The 16,796-nt window shown below is 35.1% G+C and overlaps 2 protein-coding genes across 2 annotated transcripts in view; both read right to left on the bottom strand.

The window, feature by feature from the left end:
- Positions 1-16,796, bottom strand: part of LOC129943324 (U-Kazal-Dg21.2-like) — a 219,569-nt gene that overhangs the window by 10,796 nt on the left and 191,977 nt on the right. The gene's annotated exons all lie outside the window — the stretch shown is intronic.
- Positions 1-16,796, bottom strand: part of LOC129943321 (peroxidase) — a 102,917-nt gene that overhangs the window by 4,494 nt on the left and 81,627 nt on the right. Inside the window, exons 5-9 of the mRNA XM_056052664.1 lie at positions 11,447-11,835; positions 11,184-11,357; positions 2,252-3,182; positions 1,900-2,178; positions 1,685-1,781 (exon numbers count right to left, since the gene is read on the bottom strand). Coding sequence (XP_055908639.1) covers positions 1,685-1,781; positions 1,900-2,178; positions 2,252-3,182; positions 11,184-11,357; positions 11,447-11,835 — 1,870 coding nt within the window. The remainder of the gene's footprint in view (positions 1-1,684; positions 1,782-1,899; positions 2,179-2,251; positions 3,183-11,183; positions 11,358-11,446; positions 11,836-16,796) is intronic.

Here is a 16,796-nt window from a genome sequence, read left to right as displayed (position 1 = left end):
AAATATATAAGGAGGGGTCCCCTACGACTCCTCAACCTAAATCCGCCATTTTTCTATCACTGTCACTTTTTTAATATAAGTTCTATGCTAGTGCTTGATTCAAAAATTAAGTTATAAATTTTGTTGTAACGGGTTATTCATTTTCCGATTTCAAAAGTGTAGGGCTGGAATTCGACATCTATCAAACAAAGTTGTTAAACTAATTTTTTTTGTCAATTAAAAGTCTGGCATATTCGTATATGTATATGGATCCCTAAAGTATCGCACAACGCTTTCAACTTGTTCAAACTTTCTACAAAAATAGTAATTCTGCCGCAGCCACAGCTACATATCGTGCCTTAAGAGGTGATTGTGGTTTACACATTCGTCCAACTAAACGAGCAATTGGCAAAAGTATGAAGAGACTGGATTACGTACCACTGAAAACATCGCTTCTGTAAGTGAAAGTGTTGCCGATGAATCGAATGTGTCGATTCCTTGTCGTTCTCAGGAATTAGGACTGTCTAACGACACATTATTTCGTTTACATTTGAATCTACACTTACATGCATATGAAGTCCAGCACAATAGAAGCCAGCTGACCAATCACAACGTCATAGATACACCGAATGGGTGCTTGAACAACAGGCGCCACGATTTTTCGAACAAAATTTTCTTCAGCAATGTAGCACATTTCTCACTCAGTGGGTATGTTAATAAACAAAGTTGTCGAATTTGGGGTTCTGAGAATCCTCAAGTTATTGAAGAGAGGCCATGCCATCCATAAAAAATCACTGTTTGGTGCGCTCTTTGGTCCGAATTTATTTAAAAGGAATAAAGAGCAATGGCTCAAAATGTTTGCCCTGCGGTACTCCAGAAAAGTGTTTGATTTCTCTTGATAAGTCCAACTTACACAACAACTAAAGCTAGATGATCATTTACAACGTCGCGGTGTTTGATCAACAGGTGGTGGACGGCGATTTTTTGAACAAAACAGTGGGTATGTTAATGAAAAAAAATCTTGTATTTGGGGTTCTGAGAACCCTCAAGTAATTGAAAAGAGGCCATTACATCCACAAAAGTCACTGTTTGGTTTGGTCTTTGGTCCGTAGTTGTGATTAGACCTTACTTTTTCGAAAACGATGGTGAAATGACTGTCACCGTAAATTTGGAGCGTTTTTTAGCCACGTGGCACACAACTCAAGGCTTTTTTTTGCAAGAGACATTTCTCAGTGCCGATATCAACTGGCACCAAGAGGCTACGTGAAAGACCGTTCTTCTGCAGAAAAACTTTTAACCCTTGAGAATTAAAAAACCAACATTCGCTGAGACACCACCCAATATATGTGTCAAAAAGTGGGCGAAAATTACCTCTAATTAATCGATGCTTGCAACAATTCACGTGGTGGTTAATTGATAACGTAGGATATTAAACATAATGTACGTTCAAACTTCATAATATATACAAAAGATATATAATCAAACAAAATATTTTAAATGTGTTTTATTGACGTTTACTTTTGAAACCGCAAAATGGATAACTTTTTATTAAAGCTTAACCTGAGCTCTTAAAAGCAATATTCAAATCAATTTCCTTCCTTGACATATTCCATAATTTAAAGTTCCTACGATCCCACATGGGAAAAAAAGTTCCATTGCTCTAAGAGACCGCAAACTTTTTAAAAGATTTATATTCATAACTTACATAAACTGGCGGCGAGTAATCCGATCCACTGTAATCTGCCCACTTGGAGATGTTTATTGATGGAATCACTCCACTCTTGCAGGGAACCCTTGGATTGCTATCGGATATGAAACAAAATAAAATTATTAAAAATTGCATCACAATAAAAAAGAGAAATTAAAAACCAAAAAAAACGACATTTAAATCTATATATATGTACTCATAACTTGACTTACATTTCATGATCAGGTAGCACCATTGGATAGATTTGAATAGTATCTATTAAATCTGTATTATCGCAAATCAAACGTGAAAGTTTCGCCTTTCTAATTTCCTGTAATTGTTCGGGCGTAAATGATGATGGTTGATTTGGCATCTCATACCAGAAACGATCACCTCGCCGAACGTAGCTCATCTGGGTGGCGATTATGCAAGCGAAAGTAGGGCCTAACATAGATCCAGGCAGTGACTTTTCCGACACACCACCCGACCATAAATCAATATCCGCTGGATGTCTATAAATTAAAAAAAAGTTAAAATTTGTTGTTGAAATTGTAATTATCTTAATCAAAAAACACGCAAACTCACTCAAAAATACTTTCATATCTGACAATTGTCTCATTCGGCATTGAACCGAACATCTCATCCCACGTGTTCGAGGTCGGCAGACCGCAGAACTTTCTGAACTCCATGTAACCAGGTAAGCCGAACTCACGACCACGCTGCATGTTAAACGAAACCAAATCCATACCGAATCTAGCACCTTCCTTTTTAAATAGATGATTCGTGACTTCTTGGGTTATTGAGTCATCCATGGCTTGGGCAACTTGGTTCATCAAGCCCATGAAGTACTCATCAAGTACACCGGCGCGGTACAGATCATACGGACGACGAATCAAATCGGACAATCTCTTGGATGCAATAAATTTGTGTGCCTTCGACCAACGTTCAACAGCAGTGGGTAATAGGGAGTGGCCGAAGCGGAAGGCAGCACCGGCGAAAGCATCAATTATGCCTGGGTTAACCTTAGGGTCATAGCCATCCCAATAGCCATCCTTTTGTAAGACCAAACCGAACTTTTCCATTATCTCTTTGCCCAGAAGAATTGGCAAAAATTCATTGAATGTAACATGTTGGACGATGGCAATGTTAATGCGTCTTGCCTCTTGGAACAGCGTCTCGTCGTCCCAATGTTTGTTGATTTCAGCCAGAGCGGTAGCCAAGCGATTGTGTTCGCGTGCCATAAGGGTGTGCATGCAGGTGAGAACAAGTTGTTCGTTGACACGAATTTCGCCACCTTCGAAACAGAACATACTTTTGTTGGGTCTGGTGCAACCTTCGTCCGGAATGTCTAACTTAAGTGGTAGTAAGTCTTTAAGGCCATATTCTTGGAAAACTGGATTCATGCGCATGAGACCACCGTAGCCGGTGCGGAGTTTGCGGGCGAAGTGTTCCTTTACACCATAGACAGTATTTGCATCAATGACACCGGTCAGTGTGTTGAATTGTTGGCGAGAACCTTACAAAAAAATAAAACAAATTTAAATAATTAAAAATTAATAAACTAATAAATATTTAAATGTTAATTATTTAAGAAATAAAAATATCAAATGAGTGTTTCATCTAAATATGAGGATGAGAAGGAGATTTCTTGGTTTGCAAAAAGGAGTGTTTTGTTGTTTTTTAAAGAGTCTTTGTCAAAAATATCTATCTATAAATTGAATAAGATTTAAATGTTTGTAATATTATTCATAAAATAATTTTGTTGATAATTTGACTCAAAAAGAATAAAACGTGCCTAATATATTGTCAAATTACTTATTATTTCACTACAACTGCATTCCTTGAACGTACATTTTGACCAAGTCAACTAGTTAGTTTTTCAAGCGTCATAAACTCTAAACTCAGAACTTTACTTCCATAACTTCTACCTTTAGTTTACCGTACAAAAACTACCAAAAACATTATTGTCTATAAAACACTCCTCAGGTAAACTACAAGTCCATTCCAATTTGCATTCCGTTTTGTAAAGAAATATTACTTATTTCTTTTCCAATTTGACACAAAAAATACATAAAATATTAAACGAAATTGTGCGAAAAATAAACAAATAGTAAAGGAATAAAGTTAAACTTTCAGTTAATTAAAAAAACATGATCGATTGTCATTCTGACATAAGTTGACTTGCATTGATAGTTAGGGAGATTTTTCTTGACTAACTTTCCAGTTGCCTTAATTGAAAGTCAATTTTTGGCAGCTGGCCAATCAGAAGTTAGAAACTTGCCTTACTTTCAAGTCACTTATGTCACCTGGACCTGCCCAGTGTTTTTTTGTTGAAAAATGTCATACGAATTTGTTGACAGCTCGAAATATACGTCGTATTATAACCCTGATTTTATATCTGGGTTAATTTCAAAAAACAAAAAAATAGTTTTTATTATGGCGGATAGATGGCTATTTTGTATGTTGAAATGGTAAGGGAGTGTGAAATTGTAGTTGTATGAAAAATGGTAGACAATGTTTAAAAATTAAAAGAACATACGGAAAAAGAAGGTAGCTATATGAAAGTCTCTTGTCTTGTATCAGGATACACTATTGGCCATAATAAAACGAAATAATAATACCACTGGAAATGTACATGCAAAACTTTCACAAGTTGTCGTCTACACTAGAGTACAACTTTTATAGCTAAACCATAACCACACGTTTGGTCGCGCCTAAGACCTCTTTCACAAGAGACGGTTTCGTCCGTACGGTTAAAATCCGTAAGATTTTTTTCCGTACGGACTTTGTTTTCACACATAACGTATTTTTCCCTTGAATCGTGTACGTTTAATAGAATATAATATTAAAATGCTTTAGTACAAGTAACCACAAAAACGGACGGCAGACGAATAAAAATCGTCTTTTGTGAATGCGTTCGCGTAGTCACGTACGCCATTGATAGACGGCGACGGCACGGTCGCCGTATATTTTAGTCTTTCAGACGGCTGTTTTAAATCGTCCGTACGAAAAAAACCCGTCTCGGTCCAGTGTGAAAGCTTCAGTTAATTTTATTAGTTTACTTTCAATGACTCACGGATAAAAACCGTACGGATTTTAACCGTACGGACAAAACCGTCTCGTGTGAAAGAGGATTAAGGTTTTTCTTCTGCTTCAGATCGTAAAAATCGTAAGCCCGACCAATTTCTCTTTCTTCTCAAGGTTTGAAGCTTTATGACACATGATACCGCAAAATATAGTCGGTAAGAATCCTGTTAAGAGGCCGACCGACCTAAAGCGTGGTCGTGGTTTAGCCGTAAGGACAGAACAGTTTTAAAGTTGAGGATAAATTAACTAATATGAGAAATAATTAAAGTCAAGGCAGATGAGATAAAATATTATAGTTTAAAGGGTGCCCTTCATGAAACGTAGCCTTTTTCCAAAAGTAATAAAGTCTGTTTTGTCTTGTTTGGGAAGAACCCATAAAATGAGATAGTTTGCCAGAGGTAGGGCAACGCTAGGTTAAAGTGGTTGGAGTAGGGCACACTCAGGCCAGGTTAGTGGCCCATTCTTAAACCACATGAATCTTAATAAGGCTTTTTTTCCAAGCTCAATGAAACCAGTCTAAGTCCCTTACGAAACGTGAGAGACTGATTATCTTATTATGATTGAGACCGTTATAAAAGAATTCTTCTAGGATATTATTGCATTTTTGAACTAGAGCAGGGCATGTACAGAGGAGGTGAGGAACTGTTTCCTCCTCTTCCTTATCCATTAAGCTTCTGCAAAAGTCATTTGAAAATACGCCTAGCCGCGTGGCGGGCTTTCCTATAACACAGTGCCCGGTTTATCGATTCCGGATTATCGACGGTATATGCGATCTGCTTAAAGATAGCAAGCACCTTGAGCGCTACCAATAGTTTACATGTAGCGAATGCTACAGATTTGACAGCATTAGCCAAACGTGTTAAGAAGAGTTTAACTGTACCATTTCTTGCGAGTTCATCTGCCTTAAAATGTTCGGCACCCAGCAAAGATGAACATTAAATTGTTGTGCCATTCCCTTTAGAGATAATCGACAGTTTTGGAAAGTTATAGAGTTTGTAGAGATTTTATTTCAGTCTATTTTTTCGGACTCAATTTTCGGGAGTCTATTGTTTTTACCGTTATCAGTATTCTTACATTACAACGACGTTGACACATCCGCTATCACTTCTGCTATGATGACCTTAAACGTCGAATACTCAATCTATGAGTTGATTAATCTAATGCTAAAAAGCAGGATCATCAACTCCAAGTTAGGGGATTTTTGCACATTTATCCTGTGGAACATAGTTGTTAACGAAATACTAATATCCCTTGAGAGGGAAGGCTACAGAGTGGTTGCATATTTCGATGATGTTGCTATCGCCGTCACAGGGGATCATCCTAATACACTGAGAGACCTCCTCCAAAACGCATTCAATATGCTCACTAGATGGGCTGATCACTGCGGACTTAGTATCAATCCTCAAAAAACAGACCACGTCCTTTTCACACGGAAATACAAGATTCCAGTAATTGCACCTTCTTCAATAAAAGGTGCATCACTAATTTTTTCCAATGAAGCCAAGGTCTGATATTGGACAAAAAATTAAGTGCGAAATCTAATATTCAGGAAAGAGTTAAAAAAGCGACGGTACCTCTTTCCTTTGCAAGAAAGCCATAGGAAGCAAATGGGATTTTCAACCTCGCATAACCTATTGGCTACACACATCGGTCATCCGACCAATTCTTATGTACGGGGTTGCAGTATGGTGGACTGCACTGCAGAAAGTCACATAATTCGACAAACTCAGCAGAGTCCAACGCACTGCATGTCTCTGCATAAGCGGTTCATTGAGAACCACACCCTCAGCAGCGTTAGACACTCTCCTCCATCTGGCCCCCTCAACATCTTCAGTAAACAAGTGGCAGCGAGTACAGCGATAAGACTCGAGGTCTCATTTCAATGGACCAACAACAATATGGTGCACTCCATCATTTTGAACCTCTTTGGTTCTATACCAAAGTACATAGACTACACTATTCCTAAACCCCTATTTGGAAAAAACTTCCAGGTATCCATTCCAGCCAGAGATGAATGGGAAGACAAAAAACTCCTGGATGACAAAAGCATCCATTTTTATACAGATGGATCCAAGACAAATTAGGGAGTTGGTTTTGGTGTGTACTCAGAAAAGCTTAATCTAAGCATCTCATTCCGCCTCCCTAATCATTGCAGCGTCTTCCAAGCGAAAATTTTAGCGATCAAAGAGGTTCTCTCCTGGCTAAGAGAAAACGTGATATCAACTTCGGATATCCACATCTTCTCTGACAGTCAAGCTGCTATTAAATCTCTTGACGGTGTCTCAACCAAATCTCAAACGGCCCTCGATTGTCGATCGTCTCTTATGGAGATGGCGCAGCAATTTAACATTCACCTATGTTGGGTGCCGGGCCACAGAGACATCACGGGAAATTGTAGAGCCGATGAACTCGGTAAAAATGGAACGGTCATGCCTATTTCACTTGAAAGGGAGAAGATAGGTATACCAATCGAGTAACCGCCGATAATATGCATGATGTTTATCTTATTATTAGTTATATTCCACCAAAAAGTTCATTTGAATTGTATAAAACTCATATCGATAATTGCTCTTTTATTATTAATAATCTTAAAGAAAATCAGCATATTATAATTCTAGGTGATTTTAATTTACCAAATATAAACTGGCTGTTAGATTCTGATGAAAATTGTTTAATTCCATTTAATGTTACTAGTGAGTGTGAAAGTGTGGTTGTTGATACTCTAGCTGAACTTGGACTCAAACAGATAAATAATTTTCGTAATAAATTGAATCGCTTTCTTGATCTTGTTTTTATAGATAACGAATTTAGTGTGAGTATCGACAGTCCCATGCCACGCACCGCCTGTACCAAATTCTGAACATCATTTAGCGCTCTGTATGAGCTTTACATTTTATAAATATTTAAAACAAACTTCCGTTGTTAACAAACAATACAATTTCAATAAATGTAATTTTAATGAGATTTCTAATTTTATTAGTAGAATCGACTGGGTGCCTGTTTTAAATAACTTAAAATTAGTTACAGCTTTTGATAAATTTAACTATTTAATTAAAGAGGCAATAGATTTGCATACTCCTAAATCTCTCCGGCAATCATCATCTAAACCATATTGGTATAATACAAAATTGATTAATATTAATAACAGAAAAAACAAAGCTTTTAAGTTGTATCGTCAATCCAATAATAATTGCTTGCTTTATGATAGGTATCTTCAGTTACAGAGGCAGTTCGACTTTCTTAACAAGTTCCTTTATAATCAATACGTTCTTAGTATGGAAACAAAACTAAAAAAAAAATAGCAAATGTTTTTGGATGTTTATTAATAATAAAAAACGTTCTACTGGCATTCCAAATTCAATTCATTATTTAGGTGAAACGTCAAGTGATACCTCAAGAATTTGTAATCTCTTTGCCAATTTTTTTCGTTCAGTATTCAAGCCACCTGACAGTGGGAATGCACCTGATGTCAACATTTCACACGAAATAATAAACATTGGTGACCTACAGGTACGCACAAGTGAAGTTGAGGAAGAATTGAAAAAATTAAACGAAGATAAGCAACCTGGATTTGACGGTATCGCTCCCGTCGTTTTAAAAAAATGTGCATCTGTATTGGCAATCCCTCTTCAAATTATTTTCAATCGCTCTCTTCGAGAAGGTGAATTCTTGAGTGAATGGAAAATTTCTTTTATATCACCTATTTTCAAGTCTGGCTCGAGAAATGAAGTCACCAACTACCGTCCCATTTGCAAAATATCGGTCATTCCCAAACTTTTTGAAAAAATTATTTATAATAAGCTAGTTTTCCTTCTTAAAGAAGTAATATCTCCTCTGCAACATGGTTTCATTAGTGGAAGATCTACTACAACAAACTTAACTATTTTCAGCAATTATGTCTTAGGCATTCTTGAAAAGGGTCTTCAATGTGACGTGGTGTATACCGACTTCTCTAAAGCTTTTGATAAAGTCAATCATTCGCTTTTAGTTTCCAAACTCAAAAATTTAGGTTTTCACTCTAATTTACTAAGATGGTTTGAATCGTATTTAGTAGGTAGAGTTCAATATGTTCGGATCAATAATATACTTTCGGATCCAGTGGAAGCTACTTCTGGCGTTCCACAAGGAAGTCATTTGGGGCCAATCCTATTCTTAATCTTTATTATTGATATCCCATCACTTTTAAAAAATTGTTTTTGTCTGATGTATGCCGACGATCTGAAACTATTTTTAAGTATTCGAACTATATCTGACTGCATACATCTGCAGAATGATTTGTCCAAGCTGAACGCTTGGTGTGTTATAAATGATCTACATCTTAATGTTTCTAAATGTCAGAGTATGACATTTTGCAGAAGTTTTTCACCAATCATCTATCCTTACAATATTGAAGGAATCTCTTTATCTAGTGTAGACGAAAAAAAGGAGCTGGGTGTAATTTTTGATCGAAAATGTACGTTTATTAGCCATATTGACTACGTAGTTGCCAAAGCCAGCTCAATGCTTGGGTTTATTTCCAGAAATTCTAAGGACTTCTCTGACCCTTTTACTTTTAGGTCACTCTATTTTAGTTATGTTAGATCAATATTAGAATATTGTTGTACCATATGGAACCCAATTTATGCAGTTCATTCCACAAGAATTGAAAGAATCCAGAAAAGATTTACTAGGGTTGCTATTAAGATCTTACGTTGGAATGTCGATTTGCCTTCTTATAGCTCAAGGTGCTTGTTACTAGGCATCCAAACTTTGGAATCACGAAGGAAATATTTTGATGTAATGTTCGTAAGGGATGTTATCAATTACAAAATTAATTGCCCCGATTTGCTATCATTAATTAATTTGCATGCACCTTGCCATGAATTGCGGCACAATATATTCTTTTATGTCCCTTTTCATAGGGTTAATTATGGAAATAATGAACCCATAACTCGTTGTTTAAGACAGGCAAACTCGGTATGTTGTGTACTTGATTTTAATATGTATTTAAGCAGAGATAGCTTTAAAAAACAACTATTATCATTTATGAACACTGGTGGATAATCTGTAGGTATGTTATTTGTTGATTGTTAAGTACTTTTAGTAGTCTATAAGAGACATTATTGCTCTGCTTGATGAATAAATAAATAAATAAATAAATAAATAAATAGCTACATGTAACTTCTGCTAAAAGAAACAGCTTTTACGATAACAAACTCTAGTTGGCCTTCACTGGACCTAAAGCGCTCTTAAGACTTGTTATCTCAAAGCAGACTTCATATTAGCTCCATAATAGGTGTCTTTACGGGACACTGTCTTATAGACATACACGCAATACGACTTGGTGTAGCCTCAAATGACTTCTACAGGAGCTGTATGGACGAAGAAGAAGATGAAACAATCTCTCACCTTCTCTGCACTTGCCTTGCTCTTTTACTAAGACGCAAACTTCATCTGGGAGACTTCTCTTTTGATAATTCCAGTGAACTAGCTAAAAAGGATATCAAATATCTTCTTCGCTTTATAAAAATCTGAAAATGGTTCGACTAGTAAGGAGTAATTCTTTAGATTCATGTGGTATTACATTGGGCCTTTTCTTTTGGTCTAAGTGTGTGGATTCTAAATCCGCAGCCTCGTTAATCTAACCTAACCTATGACTCATATGACCTTCCCCTCTTTTGGATCATCCATTGGTAAAAAATTGAGGAATTTCATTTGAGCGATTGGAATAGGGTGAAATACAAAATTTGATTTTTATATATCTATGAACGTAATGCGATAAGTTTTAAATTCAAGGGAATTCCAACAAAAGTTAAAAAAAATAACAACAGCGGGGGCCATGACCCCTACTACCTCTCCTGAATACGCCGTTGATCAGAGTTAAATATCTTAAATTTGGTCACAGATTTAGAAAAGACAAACTCAAAATTTTCATAAAATTTACACCTACCTTATTCACTAAGTACATTTTATATGTATTTGCATAATAAAAGTTGTTACAAGGAAAAATTCAACCTTCGGTGATAGTATAATTCCTAACAAGTTAATTATGTCCCACTGTCATATCGTTGGTAAAAATAGACTTAAGCTGAATTCAAATCTATCCAATCATAACCAAGTTAGAAGGTAAAAACAACCTTGAAAAATATGTGTTTTTAAATAGCTTTACGTTTAAACTGTTGTGTAATAAAATAAATACTTTATCACTCGAACTTTTACGAGCTCGTGGTGCAAAATTCTTATGTTCCGAAGTATGGTATGATATGGTATGGTTAACTGAACAAAGTTATAAATTAAGTTATAATTAGTAAACAACTTCAAGCCTCACATATTCTTTTAATTACAATGGCTTACTTAGATTAACTATACTCAACTTAAGCTATGTCTTATACAATCTTATAACATGCAATTAAGAACAATTTTTAGACTTTTAACTTAATTTTTAACCTACCCAATCTACATCCAGGCCTGGGTGAAGGAAATCCACGGACAAAATCAATACACTTGACATTGAACAGTCTATAGAAATAATCATCATCAGGAATACGAATTTCATTGCAATATGGGTGTTTCAAGTGCAATGGCCGCTTGCAGCATTCCTCCGGATCGTTACGGTTGATTGGATCTTAAAAAACAAAAGTTCAAATATAATTTGTTTGTCCATAGCTCGATGCATGTTGTTTAAGGTCATAACACAAAAACTGCAAAACTTACCAAGTGGAGTGCCAGTGAGCGTGAAGTCATGATCCATAAATTGTCCCCAAGCAATAACCATCACAGTTCCGGCATGATCGTGGAATCCATCGTCTGGGTGCATGGTACGTGATACAACACGAGAATAGGGCAGATCTCTTCCGGTGACGGAAATTCTTGGTGCATTTATACCATCCGAGTATAGAGGCCCGACCAAACGTTGGAATGGTGCCATTGTTGCTCCCCATGTTGGATGCTCGATGTTGTTGCATAAACCGTCATATCGACGATATTTCCCTGGGCGACATTCAACTACCGAAAAGAATGGCGGGCAAACTTCTCGAATAAGGGTTTTGGATGTATCAATGGTTGGTAATCCCTTTTCAATTTCTTCATAGGATAGGCCATAACTGAAAAAAGAGGTAAGAAAATGATTATTTTTGATGTTTATTAGGAGGCTTTGTAAGGTAAAAATTGTGCGTTTTCACAGTCTTTAGGTATGAGTTTATTTTGGTTTTAGAAGAACTAGTATATTGTATTGTATTGTAGATTTACAATGCTTATATTATAAATTAAGTAGAAGACGTTCGAGATACACATAGCATTTATCTCAACAAATTAATATTAATAGGTACCTACATAATAAGCCAGCTAATTTTATTATATAAAAAAAATTAAGAAGAATTTACTCTTTGGCTTAGCTAACAGCTAGAACTAGTGGTGAATGCTCATATTGACAAAATTATCGAAATAGTTATGTGCAAGGTGATAAAAACAAATATTATTTGTTTTGTTTTTTAAAATTAATTAGTTATAGATAAAAAGATTTCAATTTGTACGTGATCGTAATCAAACAGCCATGACCTTACACTTTGTAGGAAAATGAACAATACTCTAAGACTTCCTATTGAGAAAGGCAATTTATTAAAAACTGAAGGCGATATTATTGTGAAGAATCTGTGAAGAACTTTAAACTCCTGAAATAATTTTAAACTATTATGAAAGCGATTTTTTTTTTTACAAATAATTCTTATAACATGTTTTTGAAGAGTAAGAAGCGGATTGATTTTATTTTTATAAAACCCACCCGAACAAGTTATTCCATACTGAATTTTAGAGTGAACAATACCAAAGTAGATCATAACAAATATTTTTTTCGAGCAGTATAAACCAAGTGAATAGAACTGTCTAGAGCAACATAGTAAACAATTGTTTAACAATGAATGCATGAATGTTCAGACCAATTCATTTCACTATCATGTATGACACCAAGGTATTTAAAGGTATTCACTAACTTCACCTGAAAGCAATGAGTTGAACAGTGCTCTTTAGAGACAGAACTATCAGATTCATTAACACTGTATTTAAATTTTTGTCAATCTGAGGAATGATAAATATATTGCAATCAACTAAGTTAGAAGATCCTGACAGACTAAAGTACATACGTTTTTGTTTTGTTTGCTTAATACCATTGTATTAACTGCAGACCAGCGTCTTAAGATATCCAAGTCTGAGTTAATGTCAGAAATTAAGTTAACAGGAGAACTGCAACTATATGAAAAGGCCTTATCATCAGCAAATACTGTAATTTTGCCTTCGAAATTCTGATTAAAAATAGAATTAATGAAAATCAGAAAACGCAAGGGACCCAAAACCGAACCTTGTTAGACACAAATACTTATATCACAAAAACTAAAATAATTAACTTTCGAAGTCTATATCACTCTACTTTTTCCTCAAAACTAGAAGTTGAAGCGGGGTAAAAAGATAAGATATTTAGAATTATGTTTAATTTTGACACGGATAAGAAACACATCAATTATAATTGTCAAATATGAAAATGAAAAGTTGCACATATTTTTTTTCTTTAGACACAATTCACAAGAGGGTTAATAACACTTCGATGTGGTATAAATTAAGTTAAAAAATGTCTATTCTGACTTTAAATATAAAGACAATATCAAGGCAAAAGGGCCACTTCCAAAATATTTTTTTTTACTTATACGTGTTCTAAAGTAAATTCTTGCTAATTCTTAAAAGTATATAGCCGCATCGAAGAGAAACAAGGAGTATTCTTTTGTGTGAGTTGTTGTCAGTTCTTTTTATAACTTTGGTTAAAAAGTCGGCATAAGCCTTCGGGTTTTGTATAAAAATTAAAGGTAAACCGGACTCAACGTAAATGGTTTAGTTTTTATTTGATTTGAGATTTGAGGTTAATTTAAATATTTTTGAAGAAAAATGTTTGGAATTTTTCAATAGCGGAAGCTTCGTTACCATAGCGGAAACAGGTGTTAATTGTGACCATTGAATTAACTGGCTGACTTGGCTATCCAGTTTTCTTTTATTTGCTTTTACTGGGAGTTTACATAATAAACTTCAAACGACTGCAATTCAATTTTGTTATACAGATAATAATGCAGAAAGATGCAGAAAGGGCCTGCAAGAAAATTGCGTGGGTGGTTTTTTTTACCATAGCATTTTAAAAAAGGTGAACACTTTGGTTCACCCTAAATATCTTACGAACCAATGACGCTAGGGACTTGAATTAAATTGTATATTATATATATTGGTAACCCAGTATATTTTTGGCAAAAATCCAATCAACGGTTTTTTTTTATAAATCGAAAAAAAACTGTGAAAAAAATATTACGAATAAAAAATGATTTCATCTACAAAACAATTTTATTCAACAAAAAAAAAACGACTTTAACATCTGGTAAAATTTTGGGAAAATCAAATTGACAGTTTTTTTATAGTTGTTCTCTATTTAACAAAACTAGATTCTCAAACTAAACTGTTTCTTGATATAAACAATATTGTTGGTAATTTTACAATTTACAATAATTCAACTGACAACTTTCTTAACCAACACGAAAACCTATAAACTTAAGCAAGACAAATCGACGGACGGGATGGCAAGTTATCACTGAGGGTCGCATACCAGCCTCTTCTTAAATTTTGGTTTGGTTTTTAAAGGTTTTTAAAGTATCAAGCGAGCTGATCAACAAAGAAAGGATTTGGAGTCGTTACATTCAATGAGATTCTTACCCGGTTTTTCATATAAAGTTCATAATTCTTTATAGATTTTATTTCGTTGCAGGTAAAGGCATTGATTTTTTACTCCCTAAAAAGTTTTTAAAATTTTAAAGATTTATATCTACATTTTCTGCAGTTTTCATCGTACCATTTCGACTCCGAACAATGTCGTATTATCTGAAGTGCAAAATGTTTCCCTACTTCTACTGAATTAGGAATTTGAACATTTGTAAAAATCATTTGGAGTCTTAAAATATGCTTACACAATTATCAATTGTGAGGCATCCATGAGAGGAAATGAAAGTATAGTTCCTTGTAGGATCTCCAATTGTAACAGAATGTTCTATCATTTCTACCAAACATTGGAATTAAGTTGGAATTTAAATTTTCATGAACCGAGTTTCTTTAAAAAAAAATAGCTATAATTCAAAATTGAAGAGTTCTGGAAGTTTCCTATTCGCCCATAAAAATCACCTATTTGCTTTATATTTTCATTGTTGTTATTTGAAAGAAAATTTTGAAGGTCTTCCAAATCTAATATCCATCCACCATAATTATAATAAAAACGAACAATTTGAAAATGTGTTCAATCATTAATAATAACAATTACAATTTTGAATTCACTGCTTCTTAAACCGAATAGAATGATTGATATTATATTTTTATTGTTGCCAAGTAACATTCCACCACTACACATTTGAGGGCTTATGCTTTTTCTCCAAATGTCTCTTTGCACACATTATGGCTATTTTAAATGTTTGATTCTTCTATACAAGTGAACTTATCAAAGTTTCATTGGACCGAAATATTAAGTCACTTATCAGAATAAATAAATTATTGTGCGCAAGAGTCCATGAAGAACCAGGGCCTAGTCACTTACAACTCTCAACCATTCCTGTGAGCGAATAATATTCTCAGAGATGGAAGGGACCTATAGTTTATATGCCGAATCCGAAGGGCTATTTTGAGAAAGCACTTGTATTAAATTGTTGGTCGAAGACGAAATTGTCAATTCTGTTGATTAAAGCCCCATTGTATAGGACCTTGTTCAATGAACGTAAGAAGTTTCGGCTGTTCGATGTTGGCCGTTACACCCGAAAGTTCTACATCTGGGAAGGGCCAACCTTAAACCATACAGGACAACCATAAACGATCATCGGCCGTATGAGGGCAATTAGCCTTTACTCTGAGGTCAAGCCGACTACTATAAATATAGCAATTTCGTCAGACCGAAGGCTCTGTTGGAATGCAATGGTATAAGTAACATTTTCAATTTTTACAACAAGCTTTCTACCATATTATAAAGCATAATACATCAATGGTTTGCTTATGCCACGTCTTCTAAGTTTTAGATAAAGGCTCTCTCTCCCATATTGTTTTTTTTTTATATTCTATTTGATATCAAAAATGCAGCGCGAATTATGCCATGACCCGCCTAGAACCCGAACTGTTTATTTTGTTGTCAGCAGCCCACTTAGTCTGAGGCCTATTGACCCCTTTTCGAAAACTTTGCTGATGCTCGGACTTATCGACCGAAGATTTGACGGGTTGGAAAGTCGTTTCCCTTTTTCAGGAGAGGATGAACCACAGCAGTAATACCATTATTCATTGCATTATTGAAGAGGGTGGTAGAAATGTCAATGGCCTCCATCGCTAAATGTTAAAGTATAACATTTGATAAAACTTAGATACCTGCTGAATTTTTGGTTTTTATTACTTTGAAAATAAGCTGGAGCTCAATCTTCGTTTTGTTCGGCGATTGAAGCATTTAGTAAAAGTGCTGATATAAAGCTTTGTTTTCCAGGTAGTGGTTGGGGCGAAAGCTAACATTCACCTTGGACACTTGTTGGGAAACAGTTTCCACTGTCTCTACCTTTTCCCTCAGATCTTCAATTATGTAAAAGTCATCGTAAGAGATGGGTTCTTTTGGATCTATTTACGCTGTCATAAGTACTTCTGTGTTCCCTTCAGTTCTTTTTAGTTTCAGACACGAAAGGTCTTTATAATTATTTTTACGGTCTTTATCATGCTTTTTTCTTTTTTGATTTAAGGACACATACTGAACTGGAACTAACTGACTGAATCTTGTTATGGTTCCATTACTTGTTAATTGAAAACCTGTAGTTATCCTAAATCAAGAGATTGATATTTTTTATTGACAACTTCAGTGTCCTAACCTCCAAGTCGTACGGCTCCTGTGAATCGTCTCTATAAGTTTGTGAGTCTTGTCAGTAAAGCACCCTTGTTTCTATGTAGTCTGTCTATAGTTGCATTTCTCTAGGCATCCATTTGTTCCCGTTCTTTGTACTTCGGTATGTTCGTTCTATCGTTCGTT

This window comes from Eupeodes corollae, chromosome 1 (assembly GCF_945859685.1).
Source record: "Eupeodes corollae chromosome 1, idEupCoro1.1, whole genome shotgun sequence".
In the NCBI taxonomy this organism is placed as follows: domain Eukaryota; kingdom Metazoa; phylum Arthropoda; class Insecta; order Diptera; family Syrphidae; genus Eupeodes; species Eupeodes corollae.
The sequence above is the reverse complement of the archived record's forward strand: the minus strand, read 5'-3'. Positions and strand labels throughout refer to the sequence as shown.